Source organism: Urocitellus parryii, chromosome 5, assembly GCF_045843805.1.
Source record: "Urocitellus parryii isolate mUroPar1 chromosome 5, mUroPar1.hap1, whole genome shotgun sequence".
Classification (NCBI taxonomy): Eukaryota; Metazoa; Chordata; class Mammalia; order Rodentia; family Sciuridae; genus Urocitellus; species Urocitellus parryii.
The window spans coordinates 63,782,143-63,795,392 of NC_135535.1; the positions used below are offsets into that span (position 1 = coordinate 63,782,143).

Below are 13,250 nucleotides of genomic sequence, written 5' to 3' on the forward strand. Positions count from 1 at the left end.
ATGAGCCGCCAGTTGACCCTTTACCCCGGCGGGGAGCGCCTGGGCTTCAGCGGCTGCTCGGCTGTCATCTCTGGCCGGTTCAGCAGCAGTCCTGCCTCTTTTAGGGCTGTCAAGAGCGCTGCCACCTTCGGTAGCAAGAGCCTCTTCTGCGTGGGGGGCGGCCGGCGCTTGGCGATCAGTGCTGCAGCACGGAGTGGCGGCTATGCGCTGGGCCGTGGGGGCGTGGGCGGCGGCCGCCCGGGCGGCTTCGTGGGCACAGTGTTTGGCAGCGCAGGGCTGGGGCCCACGTGTCCGTCCGTGTGCCCTCCTGGTGGCATCCCCCAGGTCATTGTCAACAAGAGCCTCCTGGCCCCCCTCAATGTGGAGCTAGACCCCGAGATCCAGAAGGTGCGCGCCCAGGAGAAGGAGCAGATCAAAGTGCTGAACAACAAGTTTGCTTCTTTCATCGACAAGGTGGGTACTGGGACATGTGCCTGTCCCTGCATTACCCCTATTCCCCGCCTCCTCCCAGTTCTGTACCCAGTTCTCCTGAGGATGAGCTGCAAGTGAACCAGGGTGAGCTAATCCCTTTCTGAGCCTACCTTTCCTTGTCTGTAAAATGGAACAGAAAAGGATCCTATGCCAGTGAGTTTAATGATCATCTGGGATGTTTATAGTGACTGGCACACACTCCCAATACAGAGGAGCCTGTTCCTTCCTTGTGTGGGACAAGACTGCTGGGAAGGATGGCATGCTCAGAGGCAGGAGACTTGTAGAATGGATCCTTTGATGGCTCCCAGTTTCATTCAAGGAGATGGGAACACACACCCAGCACAAGGGAGTTAGAGGGATGTAGGCTGGGGAGGGTCGAAGGGTTTGGTGAATGGGTAAGAGGGGATTAAAAAGAGGAGGCGAGAGAAAAAAAGTGAGAAAACAAGCACCAGGCTGAGGGGACATTAGGAAGGAGGGCATGTCAGGTTCTATGTTTGGGAAGGGATTGTTCTCTGAAATGTAACAGGGAAGGGGTCTCTGACGGTTCAGTGGCAGTGACTCCAGTGAATGGGAGGAGACAGGAATGGGCTTCTCTTGTCTCTACTGGGGTAGCAGGTCTAGACCATGAATGGTGCACAGGAACGTTAATAATGATGACAATAGCTCACATCATTGGAGACATCACTCAGCATGATGGACAGCAACTGGTGCTGTCCCAAGGGACTTGTTTGGCAATGCACAACCTAGAATTCTGTTATTGTTTTGCTTTGCAGATGAGGAAACTAAGACATAAGAAGGGTAAGACATGAGCCCAAGTTGATAAACAGCCGAGGGTGGACCTCTTTCTCACTCTGCTAAGGAAGAGGAGTGAGGTGGTCGGAGGGGAAAGGCCATGAGTTAAAGAAACACAGCTACTATTTTGGAAGACAGGGGCCATCTGCTTCCTCTTTCTAAGTGTGTTGTTCCTGAGCATGTTTTCTCATGTCCCCCAAGTTAGACATAGGTGTCAAGAAGGATGTGTGTGAGCAGCAGAGGGACTAAAGTTGAAGGAACCCCTGTGAAGTTGTGAGAACCCACTTTGAACAATAAGAAACAAGAGCAATTTAGTCTCAATGGGAGGAAGAGCACCCAAACCACTAGTAAGATGTTCCAGTCCCTTCCCAGTTCAGTTCTCCCCTCTCCCTGCTTCCCAGCATGTATAGCAGGAAAAACTATCTCAGTCACATGAAAACTCACCGAGGTAGAGCCAGATGGCACCGTTGCTTAAGTCTGCCTCCTGATTTATTTTCAACTGGATCTTGCTTATCTTGCTTCTTGTCTTAGAGACCCAGATGAGCATGCCTCCTTGGTTGGCTCTGCCTCTGATGAGCCTTCCTGTTCCCCTCTCAAGAGGCAACAACATGCGGACTCTGGGGCTTGACCAATTTTTGTGTCCCAGGTGCGGTTCCTGGAGCAGCAGAACCAGGTGCTGGAGACCAAGTGGAACCTGCTGCAGCAGCTGGACCTGAACAACAGCAGGAAGAGCCTGGAGTCCATTTATGAAGGCCGCATCAGCACCCTGCGGAAGCAGCTGGAGACACTTTCTGGAGACAGGGTGAGGCTGGACTCGGAGCTGAGGAGCATGCGTGATGTGGTGGAGGACTATAAGAAGAGGTGAGTGGGAGGCAGAGCAGAGCCCACTGCAGAGTCTGACTACAGATGAGGTTTCCATCTCAAGCCAATCTCTTTTTGCCTTCTTAGTTCCTTTGCTGAGAGCATTGCTGTTTTCTTTCCCACAGAGGAGGGGGAGCCATTTAAACAGAATGAGACTTAGGAAAACAATGGATCTATCCAGAAAGGTGCTCTGAATTGCAGGAAATGTGTGTTCAGTTTCTAGCACTGGAAATGGAGGAATGGGGAAAGAGAATGGGCTCAATCAGATGGACAACTCAAGGGACTTTGTAGTTTCTCCTGACTAACACTTTCCACGGCAGTTCCCAGAAAGTGAGATGCTTTGCCAATCCCAGAACAAATTTCAAAACTAAGCAAAAATGAAGACTTACTTCATGTTGAAGCATGTGTGTGCCTTTGAATCTCACCTTTCAGGAGAATATGTGAAAATGTGTTTGGAATCCCATATTGTGTCTCCCTCTGAGTTGAGCCAATAATGAGAGGTTCACTGTGACCTGACAGTTTGGAAGTTTGCTTCCAGTTGTCAGCATTTCTAGGCACAGGTGACCTCGTCTGCACTTCCAGGGAGTGGAGATGATCAGAACTGAATTCATTCTCTTGCTCCCCATTCAATGCCTGTCCAACTGTATTCTGAAAAGGAACCCTGGCCCGAGCCTGCATAGAGACCCCAAGGGAGGTGACATAGTCCCTGACCACAGAGAGCACAGAGATTGTAGGGGCAAACTTGCAGAATACTTTCAGATAACAGAAATGAATACAGTGTGGACTGAGTTCAAGTGGAATTAAGATGAAAATTGGACCCTAAGAGGTGTTTAAGCAGGGTATGGAAGAAAGAGGAGGCTGCAGGCTGGAAGTCCCTGGCAGAGGCCTCCAGGGACTATACCTTTTAGAGGTTAAAGGTCTGGAGTTGCAGAATTGCCATTAACTCATTGAGCAGCATAGGTGAGCCTCCTGATGCACTGTGAGTTTAGTTACTAAAATTTATAAAAATCAAACATGAGCCTGGTGGGGTGGTGTGCAAATGTAATCCCAGACACTTACCTAGGAGGGTCCCAAGTTCTGGGTAACTTAGTGGGACTCTCTCCCCGCACCTCCACCCAAAAAAGGGGGGCTTGGACTTGGGATGTAGTTCAGTGGCAGAGTAACCCTGGGTTTAATCCCCAGCACCCCCAACCCCAAATCAAGTGCTGATACCTGCCTTAATATCTAAAAAAGCTGTTGAGAAGATAATGCCTGGTAGTTATGTCTTCACAGCTCTTAAAAGAATTAAAGTGCAACACACGTGTAAGACATTGTTTCCCTGATGTTAAAGTCCTAGATTTGAGTCCTAACTTCACTATAAACTACCAGTATAACCTTGGCCAAGTCTCTTAATGTCTTTAGCATCATTTGTAAACTTGGGATAGGACTGTTGTGGGAATTAAAAGAAATACTGAAAAGCTTAGCATGATGTTTAGCATGAAGAAAGGTAGTTAAATAAATATTACTTGCATTTATTATGATTATTTTAAATTTAATTTTATCACTAATCTCTTCTGCCTGTGGGTCTTTTTTTTATGTGTGTACCTGTTATGACATTGCATAGAAGCTCCTAATCATAAACCATCCTTGAATTAATAGCTTTAGTGCATTTACCTTCCCATTAAACTATGAGTTTCTAAAAGATAGTGTGTGTCTTTAGCATCATTCTATACCATGAGGTTTTTCCTCATAGATTCCCTAAAATAATTTTTAAAAACTCACCATTTAAAAACATTCTCACAATTTATTTTAAAAATTTGACTCCTAAAAATTCTTATGAATTTAAGTAGTTGTAAAGGCTGTCTTTTCAAGCATATTATGTATATTGACATTTAGAATTATATTGGCTACATCATCATTTAAATATATTTACTTGCATTTAGGTGCCACTGCAGTTTAATACCCACCATCTTTCATCAAAAAGTTAAAAAAAGTTCTGCTTTAAAAATTATAAACTCAACCTGACCTTTGACCCATTGGAACTGAAAATTTTAAGCCACTTTCCCCATATCATTTGATTACAATGTAATATTTTTATACCTTTATGTCTTTTATTGACCTTGCTCATGAGATACACCTGTAACTTGAAATTTTAGAAAGTTTATTTCTTAATTACCATGAGTTTTTAAATGTTTAAGATTTATTCTGGGTTGAGTTATTCAAATAACAAAATGTGTTGTTAATTTTGTTAAACAAATATAAGACATAAAAAAAGTTTTCAAAAAGAAAGTTTTAAATTTTTATTTTAAAAATTTATTTTTATTTTTTCTGTATTTTTATTGGTGCATGATAATTATTATGATGGTGGGACTTGTTGTTACTTATTCATACATGCACACAATATATCATACGTGCACACAATATAATATAATTTGGCCAATATCATTCCCCAGTGGAAACAGATTTCTTAATGAGTTGAACAGGGCTGATTTTCTTTCATTGGCTTAGTTATCCATGGAGGATGTTTATTCTTGTTAGAATTATAGAATTCTAGTCTAATATTATCTTCATTCCTCTTCAAGTTCTGGAAAACTATTCATACAAATAGATTGTAAAGAGTTTTGTGAGAGTAGTGTTATTCAGTTTTCTGGATGTGTTCCCAGTTTTTTTGTTTGTTTGTTTTTTCTTTCTTCCATAGCACTTATCATTTTCCAGTATTCTATATAATTTATTTATTGTTTGTTTGTATTACTCTGCTTCTTAAAGGAAGGAGTTTGTTTTGCTCACTGATCCCAACTTCCTGCAAAATACCCCACGTTAAACATATAATTCTTAGGTGAATGATCACATGTTAAAAACCACATTAATGACTCATCATTATAAATCATTTTAAATGATCCACAGCTGACAATGTAGGCTTTTCTTTCACAGTTATTTTGTTCTCTTTACATATCCACGACAGTAGAGTGTATTTTGACATATCATACATACATGGAGTAGAACTTATTCTAATTATGAATGTGATTGTACATGATGTGGACATACACTAGTCATATATTCATATATGAACATAGAGAAGTTATGTCCAATTCATTCTACTGTCTTTCCTATTCTTCCTCCCTTCTCTCTTTTTTTTAAAAAAAATTGAAAACCATCTGACTTGCAAAAAAGGATGTTCTTCCTAGTTGATAAAGTCACTTATCTTCCAAATTTCCAGAAAGCATTTCCTCCTTCTAGTCCCTGGCAACCATCATACTATTTCCCATCTCTATGATTTGTTACTTTAAGAACCTCATATAAATGGAATGATATATATTCACCTTTTGTGACTGCTTATTTCACTTAGCATAATGTCCTCAAAGTTCATTCATATCATATCATATTGCAGACTTTCTTTATAAGGCTGAATTCTTCCTTGTGTGTATATCTGACATTCTATATTATCATTATTATTGTTAGTATTATTATTTTATTATTTTTACCAATGCTCAAGTTCTTGTTCTAACAAATGTCCTGTAATAAATTCTTTGATAATAGCAAGGGATGGAAGAGGTGGTCTGTTTAAATACAATGATACACAATCTGCCCTCCCCAATTTGTAATATGTCTGTGTGAAGAACATCCCAGTCCCATTCAAACAGTTTCTAAGACCTCACTTCACCTGGAACAGAAAAAATGTTTAAAAACAGATATGACATACAGCGTTTGTTCTGTGCCTGGGAGGCGTTGGCACCCTGGGCCATAGCAGCATATGAAGGTGTGTGCCTTTCTGCTGTGACACAGAAGCAGCCAGTTGCGAGAGGAAGGTGGGAAGGTGCTTTCTCAGGTGAACCATTTTAGGGAAGACTGCCTAAGAGCTGAGGAGCTAGAAATGGACTTTGAGCCTGTCCCTGTCCCCATGCCCTTTGGGACTGTCATGTGTGCCAAAAGTTCCTGGTCCCCACCCCACTTGTGGCATAGAGGGGACCACTGACTGCTTGGGGAGGTTTTCACAGCTGCATTATCCCAACAGGTACGAGGTGGAGATTAACAGACGAACTGCTGCCGAGAATGAGTTTGTGATGCTGAAGAAGGTGAGAGAGCCCAGGCACGGCTGGAAGATGCCTGAGGGGTCCTGACCGCCTGGCCCAGTGGTGTTCGCAAGATGAGGAAAGGGACGCTCTGGGCCACTCAGTTCTTTGGACAGGGGTGACTGGAATTCTAACTCCAGCTCCTCGCACCAAGTCCCTTCCTGGGATGTGGCTGCTCCTAGCGTGTGCCAGCTTAAATCCAGGCATTCTGCTGTGCTTCTAGTGTGGCTATTGTACTGCACTTGAGTGGTTTTGCTTTCAGGAATTGGGTCATTCCCAAAACATGAGGTCAGGGAGGTTGAGAGCACCAGGGAGCTGTGGCTTTTTGTGGCAGGGAGGGCAGGGCAGGGAAGGCAGCTGCCCATCTAGGGCAGCCTGACTGTCTTATGTACCTCAGGATGTGGACGCTGCCTACATGAACAAGGTAGAGCTCCAGGCCAAGGTGGACTCCTTGACAGAGGAGATCAAATTCATCAAGGATCTCTATGAAGGGGTAAGGACTTTGCTGTCCTCTGTGATATGGGATGCTGCCCTTGACCAAGGATTGGTGGCCAAGGGGTGGGAGGAAGAAGTCTTTAACTTGGTGCAGCTGACATTTGCCAAGACCTCACTGGGTGCTCAGCAATGACCAAGGCTTTGAGGGAGAGGGAATGATCCCTGTCCCCTAGGAGTTCATGGCCAGGCATGAAAACCAACATGCAGAGGAGCTTTGAGAGAGCAGAGGCAAGCAGGGAGAATCCCACCTGGGCCATCATAGAGCCTGGAGAAAGGAGGAAGAGTTCAGTGGGTGCTGGGAAGGGCCCGGTGTTCCTGCCTGAAGGGGCAGAAGAAGTGATGATCCAGAAGCCTGCTGTCAAAGCTCCAGGGGTGTGGGAGGAAACAGAAGCCTGGAGAGGGGAAAGGTGGCAATCATTCCCTTGAGGCCTACAAGTGCCACATGAAGAGTGGCTTGATTCTATGGGGCAAGGGGGGCATTGCTAGATTTTGAGGAAGAGTGGAGAGGGGTGGGAGAGTCCTGAGGGCATGGTAGACAGCGGTCCCATCACCTGGGTCTGAAGCTCAAGGACCCACTCTCATGCCAGACAATCGGTGACACTGAGGCAGAGCTCCACATTGAGGAGAGCAAGACATGTGCCCAGGGAGGGTCAGGAGAAGTGATTCCCTCACAGGGACCCCCTAACTGGCTCCCTTCCCCTCACTGTCCTCCAGGAGATTGCTCAGATGCAGTCCCATATCAGTGACACATCTGTTGTCCTGTCCATGGATAATAACCGGCAGCTGGACCTGGACAGCATCATTGATGAGGTCCGTGCCCAGTATGAGGAGACCACCCAGAAGAGCAAGGCTGAGGCCGAGGCCCTGTACCGGGGCAAGGTGAGCTGGGTGCCAGATGCGCCAAAGCCCAGTAACTACAGCTGGGACTGCATTTGCATGCTTATGTGCACATGTGGCATGTGTGTGTATGTACGTACTTGTGTGTGCATTTGATGTGTGTGGAAATGCCTCTCCATGGCCCAGGGAGATCACCCGCTGTCTTGGCGTGTGTTAGGAATGCACATGGGGCTTAGCCCTTCCCCTGCCCTGGCCCTGGACTGAACTCTGAGGCCATGACAGCCACAACCCTGATAGAATTTTGATAGTGTGTCTATGAATAACCCACAGATCTCAGGTTTTCTTCTTCTTTCCAACTTAGGCAAAAAGAGGACAGAAAATTCAAACTCTGCCAAGGCTCTCATGTTTGAGAACCCAAGAATCCTATTGAATTAGGGTAGGGCCCTTCCAGGAGAAAAGCATTGTTTCCTGCCCCCTTACCTCCCAACTCCTTCTCTTGCGCTCATAGTGCTTCAATAATGAGAATGCATGGGGGCACCGTCCCTGTGCCGAGCACCCCTCAGCAGGTGACTTCTATGTGATCTGTGCACCTTCTCTCTTGCCATCCAACCTCAGATCCAGGAACTGCAGGTTGCAGCAGGCCAGCATGGGGACGACCTCAAGCTCACCAAGACTGAGATCTTGGAGCTCAACCGGCTGGTTCAGAGGATCCACTCGGAAATAGGAAATGTGAAGAAGCAGGTGGGTTCTATGAAATGAGTCCGTGAATGGGGTTGATTGGGCACCCATCTGGACAAGACAGAATATGAATAAAGGGTAAGACGTGGTCCCCTCCGGAGGTATTTACAACTCATAGGGAGGGGAGGATCAAGCGCGTGGGGACAATAGCGCCTTCTACACAGCGCAGCGTGCACTGTAGATGCCATGGGAATGCAGAGGGGCTGGAGATGAGTGAGGACGCAAGGGAAGCTGTCTGCAGGGGCTGGGATTGCACCGGGATGGGAGGCAAAGGGAAGACTGAGAGATGTGCCCCCGAAGGAGCCACAGACGGAGGCAGGCATGTGCATGGCCATGTGCAGGGAGGAGGGCTGCTTCCCTGGGGCAGAAGGCGGGAAATGCAGCAAGGTGGCCTGGAGTAGAGGAGACCACGAGGTAGGGGTTGGCGGATTCTGGACACCTTCTAAGTCAGGCAGTGGGTTTAGGCCTGATGCCATAGGTACAAGGAAGCCTTTTAAGGTTTGACATGGTCATTTCTTGTTGGAGAAAGGGGAATCTGCAGTTGATTTTAGAACAAAATGGGGAAGAAATAGCCTCCCACCCTAGACTCAGTCTAGGCCCCTGGTGGGGGCCTTCCCCACAGTGGTTACATGTGGCGGGCACTGCTCTCAGTTCCCTCTCTCTGGGACAGCATGATTGCAACCACACATGTGCCACCTCACCTGTGGTTCTGTGGAGACCAGTTGTCCCATTTCCTTGTCCTTCACTTCATCCTTCACCCCTCATCCTGTGCCTGTGCACACATATGTGCAAACGTGTGAACACACACACACACACACACACACACACACCACACACACACTACTACTCCTCTGTGTAGAAGGCTCATAACGCTGGGAAGAAGAAATAAGAACTTAGAATTAAATAAGAACTTATTTAAGTTCTTTGCTTAATCAAGATATATGTAAATGCAAGAAAAAAATGTGACGTTGAAGCTCCCTTGGCATTTGATGATGGTATCTAGCTGATAAAATGTTGTGTGCTCACAGTTGGGTGCACTTATTACCAGAAAGTGACTTTTTAAGATCAGAATGTCACTGTGTTCTGGGGCTCAGGGAAGATGTCTCTGTAGTAAACATGGGAGTATCCTTTGTGACCCTTGGTCCTCATCAAGTCTCTCTTGGAGGGCCTTCAGTCAAGGATCTTTCCTGCCCTGCTCAAAGAAGCTCAGAGTAACAAATGTAGCATTTGTATCAAAGAATGTCAACATTTCACGACACTGCATTCACAAGACCTAAGCTTTTGATGTGCCCTGGGTTCATTCTGGGGTTCTTGGTCAACATAAAAGAGCAGAGGACAGTTTGAATTCAAATGACAGAATTTATTACCATCCCCCAAATCACTAGACCTTCACAGTTCCAAGGATGAGACATGGTTTTCTGTGGTTAGGCAACTGGGTCCTGGGCGTCTCCTCAGGCTGTGAGCTACTCACCCCAAATGCCATGGGGGATGGCATTCTGGGGGTTGCCTAACAGAAGAAGGTGGCATTCTAGAAATCCATTTGTCCTCTGGTTCAGTTGGTGTTTTTCGGGACGTGAAGTAAACTTGCCTCCACAGCAAGGGGACACTCCACGAAGAAGCCTGGTCCTTAGATCCCACCAAACATTAGCTGAGTGACCAGAACATGTCCATACTAAAAGACTCAAGAAGTCCCCGGAGGCTTTTACATGCATGCAAGCACACAGCCCCATCTGCAGTGTCCTCTGGCAGGTCACCTGATTTTACCTAACAGCAGGAGTTTGTCCCGTTAAAAACAGTACCTCCATCTTCAGATGCGGAGGCATCAACTGGGGTGAGTCAGGGGAAGGATGGATTCACCTCTAGTGATCAACCTGGAGGATCTCAAAGCATTTGGTATCAGTCAGGGCCACAGGAGGGGGCCATGTCCAAGCAAGATGTCAGAACTGGGCTCTGACGTAAAGTGCTAAATCTGCTTGCCACCAGTGCTCCAGTCTGGAGACGGCCATCGCTGACGCGGAGCAGAGGGGTGACTGTGCCCTTAAGGATGCCCGGGCCAAGCTGGATGAGCTGGAGGGCGCCCTGCAGCAGGCCAAGGAGGAGCTGGCCCGGATGATGCGCGATCACCAGGAGCTCCTGAGCGTGAAGCTGGCCCTGGACGTGGAGATCGCCACCTACCGCAAGCTGCTGGAGGGCGAGGAGAGCAGGTGAGGGGCAGATACCTTCTGCCTGGGGCAATGTTCTCTCTTCTTTAGTAGGCAGCCCAAAGGCAAAGGGGTTAGTTCTGTTAAGGTCCAACTGAATAAATCCTACAGCACATGGGCTTGCCACGTGGTAGAGAAGGCTAAAGTTAGACAGCAAGAAGGACTGAGTTGTAAAAGTCCCAAAGAGGTCATGGGACAGGGAATATCAAAGTCAGCAGTGTTTGAGAAACAGAACATCCCTTCACCTGGCTTGGAGAGGAGGGACAAGAATGTCTTCAAGGGTCATTCAAGTTCAAGGTCACTTTGGAGAAGCCTGGGGCTCAGTAAGGATGTGGGCTCCTTCTTAATTGTCTAAGTCTAATGGCATAACTATAGACGACTGGAGGCAAAGCTGTCTCACAGAAGAGATAATTCTGATGCCTCTGGTGGAGAATGACTCCCTACAACGGAGGAGCGTTCACTTTAGTCCTCTGTTTCTTGAGAGGTCCCCCTGGGATATGGGAAGAGGATGGGATGGGCTTGGAGAGCACGTTCTGAGAGGAGAGGTTAATTCACAAGTGGGGCAATTGTTTAAGAAAGATTTACCTGTTTTCTTCTCCCTTTGCAGGATGTCTGGTGAATACCCAAATTCCGTGAGCATCTGTAAGTACCTTACATCTCAGTACTACCCTTCATCACCTTACCAGAAGTCTGGCCTTTTAATCCCATGATATAAAACAGAAATCAGGGAACTGGCTTTAGTAACCAAAGGGAAATGATGGATGGAGAATAACAATATTATGAAATACAGAAAGTGCAGTCTACCGAAAAATCCAGTGATACCCCAAAGTGTCTAATCCAACTGTTGGCTATAAGAATAATGCTTAATGACGACCTTCTTTTCATGTTGAGGTCAGGCCAATGTAGAAGTCCCAGATTTCAGGAAAAGGAGTTAAGGGGGATCTGAAAGCTGAATAATGAAAAAGAGCAGCTGAAATGACCCACTCCATGCTTAAACCCTGGGGAGAGGTGGAGAGGTGCTGCATTCGGAGAGGCAGGGATATTGCCAGCAGCCCGTTTCGGCATCAGCAATGATCAAAAGGCCTCCCTCGGTGAAGGGCCTGTCATCATTTGGTCCTGTCTGTGGGGAAGTTCCTGAGAAGAGTCCTGGCTGCTAAGAGCTGAAATTCTGATATTGATAAATTTTCACAGACCACTAGAAAAAGCTTGATTATATGGGGCTGAGTACATGAAAAAAGAAGCCACATATCAGAGCTCATGAAAATCTCTTAGTAAACTAAAGAGAGTGAAAAAGAGAGAAAGCATGCTGAAGGAGTAGTCCAGGGCACAGGGCTGACTGGGCTGGGGTCTTCTCTCTGCCCTTACAGCTGTCATCAGCAGCACCAATGCAGGCGCAGGAGGGGCTGGCTTCAATGTGGGCTTTGGCACCTCGAGCAGTTACAGCTACAAACCTGTGGCTATGGAGGTCAAGACCAAAGGTAGCTGTGGCGGCGAGCTCAAGGATCCCCTTGCCAAAACTTCGAGCAGTAGCTGTGCAACCAAAAAGGCTTCCAGATGATGGGCAGGTGGTGGCTCTGTGCGGAAGGCTGCAGAAGCCATTCACCTCCTCCCCCTCCATCCCAGAGTCCCCTTTCCAACTCAGGAAATGCTTCTCCTGTCACCATAATCCCAGTCCTATCTTCTCCCCTGTTGTCCTCAGTGGGGCCATACTCTGATGTGGGGAGGCTAGTTCCCTCTGTCCTGGTCGCTTTTCATTGCTTAACTGCAGAGATAGTGCACACACCCGGGAGGCTGGTCTGCAGCCAGCCTCTTTCAAATGCAAACCCTTTTCAAGTGGCTTGTCTTGGGCTGTCACTGCCAAGAAGCTCTCTTTGTCCCCTGACGGGGATTGTGTCTGTTCCATGCTTCTCCTGCAATAAAGTCTGTTTTCTATTGCTATCACAGAATGCCTGAGTCTGGGTAATTTATAAAAAAAAAACCAGAGATTTGTTTTGACTTATGGTTCTGGAGGGCCAAGAGAATGGTCTCAACATCTGTTTGGCTTCTGGTGAGGGCCTCACGCTGCGTCCCTATGGCAGCCAAGTGGAAAGGGGAAGTGACATGTGTAGATGGAGCACTTGGGTGAGAGAGACTGAGGGGAGATGCCAGGCTTGCTTCACAACAGCCTGCTCTAGAGAGAACTGATCCATTCATGAGGGTGGTGCTCTCTTGATCTAGTCACATTCCAAAGACCCCACCTCCCAAAGCTGCTACCATATTGGGCATCAAATTTCCACATGGGTGTTGGTGGGGACACACCCTACCCAAGCCCTGGTGCCAGCTGGTTTTCCAAGTGGACTCTGTAACCTGGGATGTTGGCCTCTGCATCGCCCTAGTTTTTCTTAGTCTGATTCTTGCTTCCCTCTGAGTCCCTGGCCTCCTGTGGATCTTTGCTCTCTGGTTTTAGCCAGGTAGGTATTGGGCGATACCTGATCCTGTATATGGTTGAAATACACTGGGTAGGTTCAGTGGTCCCTAGGCACTGTGTCACCTAGTCTACATAATGGCCCTGTGAGACAGGTGATGGCACCTGCTACAGAAAGACATGTTGAGACTGTGTCAGAAGTTGGAACTTTTCTAAAAAAAATTCATTTATGTTATTCTTTTTAAAATGTGTTCTTTTTTAGTTATACATGGCACTCGAATGTTTTGACATAGTATACAGACATGGAGTACAACTTCCCATTCTTCTGGTTGTGAATGATGCAGAGTTCCACTGCTCATGTATCATATATGAGCATAGAAAGGTTATGTCTGCTTCATTCTA

At 46.8% G+C, this 13,250-nt stretch overlaps 1 protein-coding gene across 2 annotated transcripts; it reads left to right on the forward strand.

Moving 5' to 3' along the window:
* On the forward strand, positions 1-12,002 carry LOC113189781 (keratin, type II cytoskeletal 72). Of its 2 annotated transcripts, XM_026398758.2 has the most exons (9): positions 1-453; positions 1,910-2,124; positions 6,116-6,176; positions 6,571-6,666; positions 7,383-7,547; positions 8,121-8,246; positions 10,227-10,447; positions 11,052-11,086; positions 11,812-12,002. In XM_026398758.2, the coding sequence occupies exons 1-9, from the start codon at positions 1-3 to the stop codon at positions 12,000-12,002; spliced, it is 1,563 nt and encodes a 520-aa protein (XP_026254543.2). The 2 variants fall into 2 exon arrangements, with proteins under 2 accessions (XP_026254543.2, XP_026254544.2); XM_026398759.2 differs by lacking the exon at positions 8,121-8,246.
* The last annotated feature ends 1,248 nt before the right edge of the window (positions 12,003-13,250 follow it).